The sequence below is a fragment of the Polypterus senegalus genome, chromosome 16 (assembly GCF_016835505.1).
Source record: "Polypterus senegalus isolate Bchr_013 chromosome 16, ASM1683550v1, whole genome shotgun sequence".
Classification (NCBI taxonomy): domain Eukaryota; kingdom Metazoa; phylum Chordata; class Cladistia; order Polypteriformes; family Polypteridae; genus Polypterus; species Polypterus senegalus.
Genome location: NC_053169.1, coordinates 41367449 through 41383088, shown reverse-complemented (window position 1 = coordinate 41383088; position 15640 = coordinate 41367449). Strand labels below are relative to the sequence as shown.

At 41.4% G+C, this 15640-nt stretch overlaps 1 protein-coding gene across 2 annotated transcripts in view; it reads left to right on the top strand.

Moving 5' to 3' along the window:
- Positions 1–13680, top strand: part of ttc7a (tetratricopeptide repeat domain 7A) — a 450183-nt gene extending 436503 nt beyond the window's left edge. For both annotated transcript variants that reach the window (XM_039737925.1, XM_039737924.1), the window contains one exon: positions 12862–13680. In XM_039737925.1, the coding sequence (XP_039593859.1) occupies positions 12862–13083 (222 nt within the window). In that variant the 3' untranslated portion in view covers positions 13084–13680. The remainder of the gene's footprint in view (positions 1–12861) is intronic.
- Positions 13681–15640: the final 1960 nt, after the last annotated feature.

Below are 15640 nucleotides of genomic sequence, written 5' to 3'. Positions count from 1 at the left end.
CACCCTAATACCCTTTTATCATAATTGCATCCCTTATCTATGATGGAGGGTTCGATCAGAAGAAAATATGAAGCTGGATTTAAACTAAACATCGTTGAAGTAGCGAAAGAAATTGGTAACTGCGCTGCTGCAACAAAATTTGATGCATCTGAGAAACTGGTGTGAGATTGTAAAAATAAAGATGTAAAAAAAAAAAATTGTGTCGCATTTTTAACGGCCATATAAGTTGGGGTCTGATTTTATGATCGATTTTTCAGGTTTTAAGACCGGACTTATACATGAGTATATACGGTAAGATATCAAAAATTTAAGTATTCCAACAAATTTCCTTGAAGGTTAAGTGTGTCAGATTTCAACAAATTTGGTCCACTGTTTCGTGCAGACAGACAGACATGGCTATCGTAGTAGGTTCATACATCCATTATCCAGCCCACTATATCCTAACACAGGGTCACGGGGGTCTGCTGGAGCCAATCCCAACCAGCACAGGGCACAAAGCAGAAACAAACCCCAGGCAGGGCGCCAGCCCACTGCAGATCGTAGTAGGTTCTTTTCACATTATATGCAAACACACCTAAAATGTTAAAACAAACACTGACAACAAACCTAAAGGAAGCTTGTAATTAACAAGGCTGAGAAAATTTTCAAAAGAGCAGTTAAAAATAAATCAAAAGGTCAAACTCTGAAACTGCTAAGTGTTCTACTGTCCATCCATCCATTTTCTGATGTTTATCTGAAATCGGGTCTGAGTCAAGGGGCAGCAGTCTAAGCAAAGATGCCCAGAAGTCTCTTTTCCACACCACCTCCTCCAACTCTTCCTGTGGGGAATAAAGAAGTGTTCCCAAGCAAATTGGGAGATATCATCTCTCCAGCATGTACTAGGTCTTCCCAAAGGCCTCCCCTGGGTTGCGCATACCCAAAACACTTCTGTAAGGAGTCATTCAGGAAGCAGTTTAATCAGAGGCCTGAGCCAAATCAGCTGGCCCTTCTTGATGCGGAGGAGTAGCGGCTCTACTCTGAGCTCCTTCCAAATGTCTGTGCCCTAACTGTACCCTCACCCTCTCGCTAAGGCACAGCCCAGACACCCAGCAAAGGCAGGTCATTTTTGCCATTCGTATTCATGAGCTAATTGTTTCTGTCACTACACAGAGCTCATGACCATGGGTAAAGACAGGGACTTGTCAAACAAGAGCTTTGCCTTTCAACGTACCTTTCTCTTCCCCACAACCAACTGATGTGCACAATGCTTCCATCCACTTGTCAGTCTCTCACTCCTTTCTGCCATTACTCCTGAATAAGACCCTGAGACACTTAAACTCCTCTGCTCTTCTATAATTAACTGTAAATCCAAACTTAATTTAAAGGAGAATCACAAAAAACAGTAATAACTTTTACCGTAAGCCATAGATAAGTCAAAAAAATCCTAACAGGATGATGCTATTAAACACACCTAGAGGAAGGGGCTGAAGAGAAGGTCACAAACTAGAGCTGTGCTCAGGTTAGTCTTTAAGTTTCCATCAGATGATTGCAGCAGCACCTGAGGGAGATACATTAACAAGCGTCCCGCCCCCTTTAGGCGCTGAATTAAATAGGCAGTAATTAACATAAATAGGAAAATGACAGGCGGCAGGTGAGCAGCTGGAGATGAGACCTAAAGGAAAACATAATACCCAAGTCATCTGTTTTTGTTTTACGATCTTTTTGGTTTTTTTTTTTTATTTTGTTGCGTAGGCTTCTAACATAACTTTTTCACACCTAATTAATCAAATTAAGGGGTTGCAGGGGCCAGCGTTTACCTGGCAGGAAACAACCCTGGACGGAGTGCCAGTCTATCGAGATAGGCTCCTAACGCTGCCACACATTCCACACATTGCTTTTTAAAATAAAACTGTTATATTTTAAATAATGAAAGCCAAAGCATGTTCAGGTTTGAACATAACGCAGTTACGCAGGGGTCTGATGCATGCTAATGAGTGAAATGTGACTCGGGACCAAAGGGATTTTTCAGGCAGCCTGTGTTGTTTCAACCTCTGGTGCAGGTCTGCGTTTACTCGCCACTAGCTTGACGTGTTCCTCTCCTTCTCTTCCTTTACATCCGCAATATGATCTCAATGAAGAGCACATGTGCTTTAACTTGTTTGCCAAAGTGTGATGTTGACTTTTTCTAGAAGGTTGATTTTGATATTCAACACTAGAAGAGAGCCAGATTGCAGGTTTAGTGACTGTTAGTTTATGAGATCAATGTTAGGGCTTGCTACTTTTCTATTGCTGCTACTGCTGTGGGCAAATTGTAATCGGAAGGAGACGTGCACTTTGGAGGTTACTGTAGCCATGGCAATGTAAATAAAGTTCCTCGCAGCTCCTCCGCTGTGCCGAGAGGCCTGCATTCCCCATGTGTTTATATGTATCTGTCGTCAATGCAATTAATCTCCAAGGGAGATTAGGCGGGCACAGCACAATTAAGAAACAAAGGGGGGATGACGGCCAACACTCCAGTGTAATTTGGAATGAGCAAGTGCCCACTTTGACTGGTATGTCAGCTGAGGCCGAGCAGACCCTCCCCCGCTTTACTCGCGCACATTTCTTCTTTTTGCGGCCGTTTCTTGATTTCTTTGCCTATGAATTTATTCGTATTGAACTACAAGGCAGAGATGGGAGCACCACTCAGTCGTGAGCCATTCATAAAGGAAACAGTGTCAGACGGCAAGTGGCTGAAGGATCTCTCTCGTTTCCCAGAGGACTACTACACCTGACTCGTGGGTACTTCCACTTTGTACATACTTTTCATTTTTATTTTTTTGTGATCACATTTTTATGAGAGAATTATACAGTAAAATAGCAAACACATCTAACTGAATACATTATGGAACATAAGAATCTCCACCTCACATGATGCCAACCCATAAAAAAAACACACACAAAGAAATACAAAGAAAAAAGCAAAGAGAAGAGAGAAGAGAGGTACCTGGAGAGCAAGATTATAATGTAGCAACCCACAGAGTCCAACAGCAACTTAAAAAAGAAAGATGAAAGAAGTCTCCGTTCCACGTCTGTCCAGTTCTCTGATATATGTACTGTACACTTCATGAAGGATGCCAAATACTGACATCGAGATACCACCATCACCTTAATCGATAACTGATGGCCATGAAGCATCAGTTCAAAGTAATCATTTTGTTCTTGTTGAAGCCCACACTTGACCCATCCATTTTCAGACCACCAGAGACACACCGGGCACAAGGCAGAATCAACCCTAAATGGGATCACTGAGAACCGTCACCAATGCACATCCCCACGCCAGGGCCGTCTTAACAGCATTATAGGCCCCCGGGCAAAGCAGTGCACTGGGGCCCCTACCTGCACAGCAACTCAGCAAGTCACAACATACATAGATTAGCATGGGGCCCCCAAGCAACTTCCCAGTATGTCCATGCATTAAGACGGCCCTGCCCTACACTCACTTACGTCCAGCCAATTTAGGGTCGCCATAAAACCTGTCCTGCAAATCTTTGGGAGACATTAGGAAGACCACGTAAACTCCATGCAGCTGAAAAACAAACTACCTGAAGCATAAGTACAAAAACAGGGGAACATGCAAGGTCTACACAGATAGTGACTGGGCCAGGATTCGCACTAGTCTTCTGGAGCAGCATTACCCACTGCACTGCCTTCTAAGAGATGATGAACTTCAGCCTCAGGATAATTCCCTCCCATTTGATGACCAGTTTGAATATGTCTACTATAGAGCTGTTGGAGATCTGAAGCGTGTCTGTCTATCAAGGACCATTTTAGGTGGCCAAACTGGGAGTGCATTTCCAGGATACTAGAGGGCATTGTTCCAGGAATTAAAGAGCTCACTCTCTTCTTTCACCTTCTTGCAGCACTGGATCACCTGGTCTCAACATGGGATGTGTAAGGGCCAGGCGCTGCAAGGCAGTGGTCATGCTCCCCTTGGACCCAGTGGATAGCCAGATGTACGCATGCAACCTGAGACACAGTCCAGCTTCACTGAGAAGCATAGCTTTCATGTGGAAGTGCTAAAGGTGAGAGAGAGGACCCTAGCAATCATTTGAAGATCTCATCAAGTGATTCTGAGGGGAACGTTTCCATTCTAGTCATTGTGGCTTGGACTTAGAAAATTTCTCAACAGTTTGGGTTGCCCATAGGAATCATAAGAGAGAAAGAGTTGTGCTGCGCTGGAAGAGAAAACCTGCAGTCGAGAGACCACAGTGTCCTGTTAACTTTCCCAATAGCACCTCTTTGAGCAAAATACTCTTATATTGTCCCAATAGTTGGTGATTTCAGGCTGCAGAGCAATGCCATGACATAAAATGGGACCTCCTGCTGCATGAACACATCTTCTTCTGGTTCTGCTTGAACTGCCTGAGCAGAGCAGCAGTGAGACATATGAGTAATGTCTGGCCAGGCTTTGCAGAAGACACTGGCTGCCGTGAAAGCATCAGCAAGAAGGGGTCAGCTATCAAAGTCAAGTAAAGGAGGCTTCAGGCAAAACACAGCCAGATGAACAAATTTGTCACTCTTTTATGAAGCGTTGTGAGCATAAAGAGCAATTTTGTTCAAGAAGAACAGCCATTTGGAAAGCTTTTACTCCTAAAAGCAGAGAGCAAAAAAAGAAAAGAAAATACAACTTCATAAACTGAGCAAGTGCAAGACGTTAAATTGCAGCTTTTTTTGTGTCTTCAGAAAATTCACCTCACCCTCCCTCTGGAATGGTGGACTCCAGTTTGAGTCCCCATGTGATCTTGATCAGGGGCTGCTTTGATTCTTAAGAAGGTGCTCATTGGGAGTAGAGGTGGTTCTCACACACTGATTGCCACTGTTTCCTGGGTTCTGGTCATCTTGTGTCCTCTGGAGGAGAATATGTGGCTCAAACACTCTGACCCAGGAGATGGATTCTATTCCCTACAAATTTTAGGGCATTAAAAGAGAAAACAGATGGACTGGCATCCCGGCCAGGATGGTGGCTCATACATTTAATATAGCAAGAAGGCATAACAATGGAGACAGTGAGAGGAAATGAGAACTATGCCGGGTGGCAGCATTCCAGCTTGGGCTCCAACAGTGCTGTATGGGGTATGGTCTGAACATGCAGCCCTGTCAGGGACCACCTGAGGTAGTGGGAGGCAGTGTCCCAGGTCTCCTTAAAGTCTATAAGTGCTTCTTGGGTACTCTTCTGATGTCCTGGAAATATTCCCAGGTTTGACTTCAAAACAGGGTCTCAACTCCTCAGTCAGGTTAGCTAGACTCGAATAAGGAGTAGGGGCAAAGCCCACCTGGAGTGAAGGTGGAGGAATAGATAGAAACAGAAAGTAAAAACTTGTAATAAGATATCGTTTTAAAAATACAGGATCATTTTGAGTCAGAAGCCAAGTGTCTGCACTCATATTCTGGGTCTGTAGGGTGAGACACCCACAAAATTATTATAGAATAAACATCTTGTTATAATCCACTGTTTGTGATGTGACGACCGATAGGGAGGTGGACTACATTTTGTGATGATATTGCTGTATGATATTGGTATGTGACTGGCTAGATATTAGCCATAAAAAATTCCCTGATACGTTCAGCAATAAATTCTCCACTGATTTAGTAACTGATTTCCCTTGACTAAATGATCATAAAACATGGAGGAGCACATCTACAATCCCCCGAGATAAAATATGGATTTCAACTGGAAAAAATACTAACTGCATAAATAACACGTGGAATTAAAAGAAGCCCAAACTGGAGCTGGAACCATGACGTTAGATGTTTATCTGTGCAGGGAAGCAGGCTCTGTGTCGTCTCCTGTGCCTGCTTAGCTTGTTTAATGCACTGGGGACTTGCTAAGCTTTGTTCTGTCGACAGACTCAGGTCTCCTCTGACGTATGATGGGTAGTAAAAACACCTTCAGTTGCTTGTGGAATCTGGAGCTGGATGAAGTGGGTACCTTGCTCTGGACAGAATTAGTGGGGACTTGGGTTAAACCCCATCACACTGCATGACGTTCACTAGTGGGCTTTATTTACATAATGTTAGAAATGCCCTGTTAGACCAGGACATCCCCAGGGACTCAGGCCCAGACGATTTAAAAGTACATTGTGATGTGTGAGTCCCTGTCTTGTACCCCAAAACTCGAATCTAAGTACTTTAGCAAAACCAACTTTATTCAACTTGAAACAGGAACAGCACAGTTATTTGTTGTACCGCTCTCCTATACAGAGACACAGCACTCATGGTCATGGCCAGGTAATCCTGTTCCCTGCAGTTATAATGTTCCTTGCATCACCCATTGATGGCAGGTGCTCATAGCGTGACCGTGATCCTTTCGGATTTGTTTTCACAGTGAACTGCCACAGCAGTGGGACAACCGACAGACTATCTTTCATAGACACGGCGATTGCACTTTGGGACGCCCTTCTGCATGTCATCCGATTGGGGGAAGCCCCAAAAGAGTTTAGAAACCTTACAGCATATATTTGTCAATATTTTTCGCCTTTCGTCCACACTACCCTTTCGTTTTGACCCCCGAAAACAAAGACTTTTAAAAACTCTCTTCAGAGTTATACAGGTGCCGGTCATAAAATTAGAATATCATGTCAAAGTTGATTTATTTCAGTAATTCCATTCAAACGTGAAACTTGTATATCAGATTAATTCATTACACACAGACTGGTGTATTTCAAATGTTTATTTCTTTTAATTTTGATGATTATAACTGACAACTAATGAAAGTCCCAAATTCAGTATCTCAGAAAATTAGAATATTGTGAAAAGGTTCAGTATTGAAGACACCTGGTGCCACACTCTAATCAGCTAATTAACTCAAAACACCTGCTAAAGCCTTTAAATGGTCTCTCAGTCTAGTTCTGTAGGCTACACAATCATGGGGAAGACTGCTGACTTGACAGTTGTCCAAAAGACGACCATTGACACCTTGCACAAGGAGGGCAAGACACAAAAGGTCATTGCTAAAGAGGCTGGCTGTTCACAGAGCTCTGTGTCCAAACACATTAATAGAGAGGCAAAGGGAAGGACAAGATGTGGTAGAAAAAAGTGTACAAGCAATAGGGATAAACGCACCCTGGAGAGGATTGTGAAACAAAACCCATTCAAAACTGTGGGGGAGATTCACAAAGAGTGGACTGCAGCTGGAGTCAGTGCTTCAAGAACCACCACACACAGACGTATGCAAGACATGGGTTTCAGCTGTCGCATTCCTTGTGTCAAGCCACTCTTGAACAAGAGACAGCATCAGAAGCGTCTCGCCTGGGCTAAAGAAAAAACTGCTTCTGAGTGGTCCAAAGTTATGTTCTCTGATGAAAGTAAATTTTGCATTTCCTTTGGAAATCAAGGTCCCAGAGTCTGGAGGAAGAGAGGAGAGGCACAGAATCCACGTTGCTTGAGGTCCAGTGTAAAGTTTCCACAGTCAGTGATGGTTTGGGGTGCCATGTCATCTGCTGGTGTTGGTCCATTGTGTTTTCTGAGGTCCAAGGTCAACGCAGCCATCTACCAGGAAGTTTTAGAGCACTTCATGCTTCCTGCTGCTGACAAACTTTATGGAGATGCAGATTTCATTTTCCAACAGGACCTGGCACCTGCACACAGTGCCAAAGTTACCAGTACCTGGTTTAAGGACCATGGTATCCCTGTTCTTGATTGGCCAGCAAACTCGCCTGACCTTAACCCCATAGAAAATCTATGGGGTATTGTGAAGAGGAAGATGCAATACGCCAGACCCAACAATTCAGAAGAGCTGAAGGCCACTATCAGAGCAACATGGGCTCTCATAACACCTGAGCAGTGCCACAGACTGATCGACTCCATGCCACGCCACATTGCTGCAGTAATCCAGGCCAAAGGAGCCCCAACTAAATATTGAGTGCTGTACATGCTCATACTTTTCATTTTCATACCTTTCAGTTGGCCAACATTTCTAAAAATCCTTTTTTTGCATTGGTCTTAATTGATATTCTAATTTTCCGAGATACTGAATTTGGGACTTTCATTAGTTGTCAGTTATAATCATCAAAATTAAAAGAAATAAACATTTGAAATACATCAATCTGTGTGCAATGAATGAATCTAATATACAAGTTTCACTTTTTGAATGGAATTACTGAAATAAATCAACTTTGTCATGATATTCTAATTTTATGACCGGCACCTGTATACTTCTGACAATGCAGCATCAGTGTTTTGGTGTGGACAGGTGTAAACTGAGTTTTTCCAGAAAACGATACTCTAATTGCACTCGGATTGGTTGGTGCTTATTTTGTAGCCCTTCCCTGATTGGATCCTGCTTATTACAACATCTCATTCAATGATTTGCCACCCTTGATGGAAGTAAAACATTTTCCTACACTAAAGCTTGTGGTGCTGCTTACCTGTAGGCCAACGTAAAAAGCAAATTTAATTTTGTGATAAACCACGTGGCTATTACCGTTGTAGTGAAAAATTCAGAGCCCCGTGCAAATCAGATTGTAAATAACTCAGCTGACAGCCTCTAATCAGCATTTACTACTTAAACTTAAATCTGTTCACTAAGGAGAAGCAGATTCCGCAGCAAAATTAATAACAAGGCGCTTAACGGGATGGAGGAGTGTAGAATGCAGCTGAATTCACAATATTACCGGACAGGGAGAGACACGAAAGCACAATACAGTAAAGTGAGGATATGGACAGAGGCACACACGCACTTTTATTTATTTATTTCCTCTACTGAGTTAGTTTTACAAATGTTGTCTTGTACAAGATTACTTTGGCCTGCTTATCATCTCACAAATGCACAAAGAGTTAAACCCTTTTTTTTGAAGTGTTGCTTTAACATTTGCTTTATTTTTTATTTAATGTCAAGACAACAGTTTCCAGTTCTGACCACTGTCACTTTCAACCAGGGCCAGACTGGGAAGCTTATTTAGGCCGGGAATCCAAAGTCTATCCCCGGCCACACAATATACATCAGTTTTCTTGTACAGGAACAGACTGAAAAAACCAACAAACACCATTTTGTCTTGGAATTTTTTATGAATGAGGAGACAGTAGATTCAGCTTTTATACGCACATTTCACTCTTAAATATTAGTCTCAAGACAACCTCTGATAAAGTGTGGAACGACACTTGATAAATGCAAACACATCATTAATAAATAAACCATGTAGTTGTATAATATTTATATCCAAATAAATGTGCAAAAAGCACTGAACCACAAAAAGTACTTGTCAGTTGAATCCACTGTGCAGAGATTATGTGTGCAATTTCAACTGTGAGTCTGGAATCTCCACAGCCGAGCCGATCCCCGTGTCTGGATGCTTACGCTGAATCCTCTTCCACAAAGTTTGAAGTGTTGGTCAAAAGAGAGCACTTTGAATTTCTTCAATAGACAAAAGTCTCAAACAATGTCTCAGTGCCACAGAATTCTGTGAAGCATTATTTAAAGAATGCACTTAGTGAACAAAAAACCATTAACATTTTGTATCGCCTATTCAGTCTCTCTCTCATCATAGCGCTAAGGTTTGACTGTAAGAGCGTGAGAGACGCACTGTCGACATATTAAAATAAAGTCAAAACAAGACACGTTCATTAACAAACAACATGAAATAAAGAACAACAGGAACATTTAAAAACACAAATTATTCCACTCACATACGTGTTTCATTAATAAAAATATAAAATAAAACTTTTTGTCACCTACTCAGTCACTCTCTCATCATAGCGCTAAGGTTTAACCGTCAGAGCACGAGAGACGCACTTTCAACATATTAAAATAAAGTAAAAATAAGACGTTCATTAACAAACAACATGAAATAAAGAACAACAGGAACATTTAAAAACACAAATTATTCCACTCACATAGTGTTTCATTAATAAAAATATAAAATAAAACGTTTTGTGTCGCCTACTCAGTCACTCTCTCATCATAGCGCTAAGGTTTAACCGTCAGAGCGTGAGAGACGCACTTTAAACATTTTAAAATAAAATAAAAACAAGACATGTTCATTAACAAACCTATCACGAGATAAAAAACAACAGGTACATTTAAAAACACAAATCATTCCACTCACATATGTGTTTCATTAATAAAAAAAATAAAATAAAAACATGTTGTGCAGCCTATTCAGTCACCCTGATGGAAAAAGGAAAATAAAAACGTTAAAAATGTGACCATATGCTATACTTCATTAAAATCTGAAACAAAAATAAAACAAAATAAATATATGGTAACAAATACCAAAACCAATATAACATCCAAATATAATTCAAAGTATATTATAAACTTTTAAATAATCTTCATACATAACTTTAATCACAAAAGCACCAGACGTACGCACCTCTCATCACAGCGCTCCTGTTTAACTGTCAGAGCACGAGACGCATGCAAAGTCAAAATTTGACTTGAACAAAAACAAGAAAGCATCCAACCAGAAACCAAAAAAGAAACCTGCCAATGTTAAACCGAAAGGGTTTGTGCCCACTACAGAGCAATAACGCCTGCTCGTTTTCCAGTATAATAACGTTATATCATTTCACCATTAGTTTATTTCACTGGTTGCTCTGAAGGCCAGGCCAGGCCAGGCCAGGCCAGGCAAGGCAGCAGGCCACCGAGGAAGCTCCCACTGATTGTAAACGTCACTCCGGCTCTGCTTTCAACTGTAATCAGTGCATTAACGTGACATGGAGGCAATTCATTCTGGTTCCTTAAAGAATTTCTTTCTTTTTTTATGCCATGAACCCGATGTCAGAGCCCTGCCTACACTGATAGTCTTGAATGCGCATAAAGCACACAGGGCCCCTTCAAGGAGTTTGCCATTAATGCGCGCTTGCCCAGTGTACTCAAAGGAGTACGTCCTACGCGTTTTCGGGTGTTTTAGTTTGGACAGGGATATTTTTGTAAACGATGCAGCGTTTGCAGAGATCATTTTCTTTAAAAATAAAAATGTCATAGTGTGGATGTAATACCTTGGTCAGAGCATCCAGTGACTTACCACGACAAAATCAAATATATTTGGTCACAAGATGCAAGTGTGTACAAGAACTCATAATCAGTGAACACTCAGCCTGAAGAAAAATGCATGCAGTGCCCCCAAATGAGAAGAGAATAATGAAATCTGCAAGAAGAAAAGAGAAGAACAAAGGTGTACCCTCAAGAAACAAAAGTATTGGGGGTTGAAATCTGTTTTGACTTGATTGTATGTAACATTATTTTCTTAAAATAAAATAAAAAAAAGAAAGTGGGTGTATTGAACTGTGCAGACAGACAATAGGCTCATAGGGCTTTAGAGCCAGTAAACATGTCTGTTTGATGTCTCCTCTGTGTCACACCACAATAGAAAAGGTGCTCTTCGTTGATTGGCTGCCAAAACATGTCAACATTCACAACGTAATCGAAAGTGTGAAACGGTGCTGAGATGTGAGGGAATCGTGTGATCCGTCATCCCCTGGGATTCTTAGTCCCACAATCTGATATTCGCAAGGTAACGAGATCCAGCAAAAGCACGACATGCTGTTAGTATTGTTAGTTATTAAGAATCCATGGCTAATCACAGCTGACATTTTTTAAACGTAACATTTCTGAAACACGTACCCAATGGAAAGTTAACGTTGGTTGTTTTCGAATCATAACTAAGAACAGGTTGCTGATAAATTATAGTTTATTAATTTAAAAATCTCCTTCATTCCAACTGTTATTGATTTTAGGTATAGGTTTAATAAACTTCTATAGACTTAAACATGAAATGAACAGTGGACATTTGCATTGTTTAAATATATCAGTAACCAATTTTTAGGAGTAATATATAAAATAGCTAACCCGTGGCGTACCATACTCCTCATAATCAGGCCAGTTTTTTAATGATTTTTAAGCACAGGGAGAAAATTAACATTTGAAAGATGCATGTTTGTTGCGAATGCGAATTGCTGTATGTAGCGTGTAAAACAGTTTGCTATGGTGCATGCGGTCGTTGCTTTGTAACCGAAAACTCGGTTTTTAAAGACTGTTTACTTCATTGTGTTTTAACTTCAGTTGTAAAGGATTGTTTCAAGGACCCCTCGCAAACCGTTTTACACGCTGCATATGGCGATTCACCTCCGCAAGAAACATGCCTCTATGAACAGTCAACGTGGTTCGGAGGTGCATGTGGCCTCTATGACAGACGAATATAAATGACGCCGTTTTTTCTGTGTCGTCCCATCCGAGTTGGTGGGCGTGGCTCTGCGAGCTGTCGTCGTATCCAATGGACTTGGAGTTGGTGGGCGTGGCTCCTTCCTGTGTGCACCATGGGTGTCTTACTTGTCGGCGGCTTAGTGAATCCACGCCCCTTCTGGCGTGCTTTCCATGGGTGTCTTGCCTTAGTTAATTATGTATATAGATGTTATAACATTAATATTATGGTCACTGTTAGATTTAAATTTACTTGTTTGAGTTTGATGTTGTGTTCTTTGTTGTTTTGTTTTTATATTGATATGTCAAGGTCTGTGTGGAAAACCTGCTGACAAACAAATGCTTGGGACAATACTGCTCACAACATCCCAAACATGTAAATTTCTACAACTTTATTGTTTAAACACTTGCAGAAAATCCTCTTGTGAATGGCTGGGGAGCACACTTGAACAACAACGGGCTTCTGAATTGAAGACTCCCCCCCTCCTTATTCCGAAGTCTGCTCGTAATGGACGCACATCTTGTATGGCACCTTTTAGTACCTTGTGACTTTGAATTGGCATTAGAGAGTTACAAATAAACTCCACATGCCAAAGTACATTGATGAGAGTATCCAGCATTCATTGAAAACTGACTCAGTGTCATGGAGTGCAGCCCACCTAAGGTTGTATTTTTCTCATTCTCCTTCTCTTTCCTTACAGGGCTCAATCTTGAATCGCATGGGGCGCAGTAGTCTGTCAGAAAAGGTCCTGAGAGATGCTGTTCAGCTCCAAAACACGTCCCACGAGGCCTGGAACTGCCTGGGTGAAGTCCTTCAAGCACAAGGCAAGAACGAAGCGGCTGCAGAATGCTTCTTAATGGCGTTAGACTTGGAGTCCAGCAGCCCCATCGTCCCTTTCACCACTATCCCCCGGGAACTCTGAGGCATAGACCATTCTTATCTCAATCAAAGTGGCACTAATCTTGAGGATACATGGCAGGCCACATGCAATACGTGTGACAATATTAGGAAGAACGTTATTGGTATCGTTGATTGACTTATTGCTACTGTTAACTGATCTTAGTATGCCTGTGAATATTTGCATTCAGAAGTAGGAGGAAATCAGGTAAGGTGCAGAGCACTTGGGTAACGTAAGTGAAACAATTCAATCATGAATGACTTTCAAAGCCTGTGATGTGTTTCTTATCCAATGGTCACACATTCCCACCTGCTTATCTAAAATGGCATCCCCTGAACTGGGAACCCATCCCAGCAGCATAAAGTAGCAGCCAGGGTTGGATGGTAAGCCAATTCTTCACAGAAATGTGCATAAACACACAGGAGAGCTTCTATGGTGAAGGAATTGGGCCTCAACCAGCAGACCTCTCAGTTCACTCATGGACTCGGTCTCGCCATTCAAACCATGAGCAAGCCTGCCTGTGCTCGTCTTGTAAGTGATTACACTATAGATGGATCTGTAACTTAAAGTGCCTTGTCATGGTGATTACTGATAATCAAATAAAGTTTGATTGGTGGAACAGTTTTTGAGTCGTCGCCAGATCTGCCGGTCACCCTGCCGACTTTCAGAGATGGAGGAGCATAGAAACAGAAGACAAAGGTGCACTACACTGAAACAAGGCAATGGCTAAGGGCACCATAGGGTGGTAAATGTCCAGAAAAAAGAAATGAAGTCAAACAAATTTCATGATCAGAGATGAGGCAAAACGTTAGCGAATGAGAAAGAACAAACAAGGATGTTCTGCCAAGGTGAAATATTAAGGCACTAAGAAGTAAGAGATATAGCCAAAAGTCATTACAGGGGGTCCTCGGGCTACAACGTCTCGACATACAACGTTTCAAGTTTACAACGCTCACTCCCATAAAAACTTTAAAAAAATTGAGACGTAGGAAGGAATAAATGTAAGGATTTTTTATAACACTCATTTTTTCTGTTACTACAGTACAGTGTACATTACAGTATATTTATGTCCTTTTCCTTTTTCTGTGGCTTAGTTGTATTTTTATGTTCTAGATTATGATTTTGAAAATGTGTTAGGATAGGTAAATGACTTAGGCTAGGGTGTGTTTCGACTTACACCAAAATTTGGGTTATATCACTGTTGTAGGAACGGAAATGTGTCGTAACCCGAGGACCCTCTGTAGTTGGATACAAAGGGGGTCAGTGGACAGCAAACCAACCAAGACCATCCTGTATAACTGGAACCCAAAACTCTAACCAAAACTTAAGGGAATATCTCACCCAAAAATGAAATTTTTTGTCTTTCTTACCCTATATAGCTTGCATTGATGACTGAGAAAAAATTTGTAATCTCATGTCTTCAGGCTAAATGAAAGAAAAACATTTATGATGTAATAGAAGTCAATAGTGACCGGGGCTGTACAACGGCAACTGATGTGAGAAACGTCCATGGAAAAACAAGTAAACAATTCTCACGTTATTCGTGTCACATTATCCACATGTCAGTTATCCAGTTATACCTTTAAAACTGGCAAAATGCAAGCAATTTTTGTTAAATAATAATTTCTTCTGGACAAATCAGCATACATAAACAGGAAAAGCATTCCTATAATACTGTGCTTTTGAATTGAAGACCTGCCTCTCCCCTTCATTTATTGGTCAGGAGTCCTGTTTACAATCCAAAGACAAAGTATTATAGGAACCCCTGTTACTGTTTATGATTATTATGTGAATTATCCATCCATCCATTTTCCAACCCGCTGAATCTGAACACAGGGGTCTGCTGGAGCCAATCCCAGCCAACACAGGGCACAAGGTAGGAACCAATCCTGGGCAGGGTGCCAATCCACTGCAGGACACACACAAACACACCCATGCACCAAGCACACACTAGGGCCAATTTAGAATCGCCAATCCACCTAACCGGCATGTCTTTGGACTGTGGGAGGAAACCTACGCTGACACGGGGAGAACATGCAAACTCCACGCAGGGAGGACCTGGGAAGCGAACCCAGGTCTCCTTACTGCGAGGCAGCAGTGCTACCACTGCGCCACCATGCCACCCTATGTGAATTATCATCATGTTAAATATTACATTTAAATTTTAAACAAGTGCAGAATGGAACTGCTGGAATCCTAACTAGGAAAAGAAAATCCAAGCACATTTCTTCAGTTTTGATGTCACTACACTGGTTACCTGTATCATTCAGAATTGACTTTAAAATACTGATTATGGTTTATAAAGCCTTAAATAATCTCGTTCCATCTTATATATTGGAATGTCTGACACCTTATATTCCAAATCGTAACCTTAGATCCTCAAATGAATGTCTGCTTAGAATCCCAAGAGCAAAACTTAAGAGAAGTGGTGAGGCGGCCTTCTGCTGTTATGCACCTAAAATCTGGAATAGCCGGCCAATAGGAATTCACCAGGCTGATACAGTAGAGCAGTTTAAAACACTGCTGAAAACACATTACTTTAACATGGCCTTAATTTAATCCTGATACTCTGTATATTCAA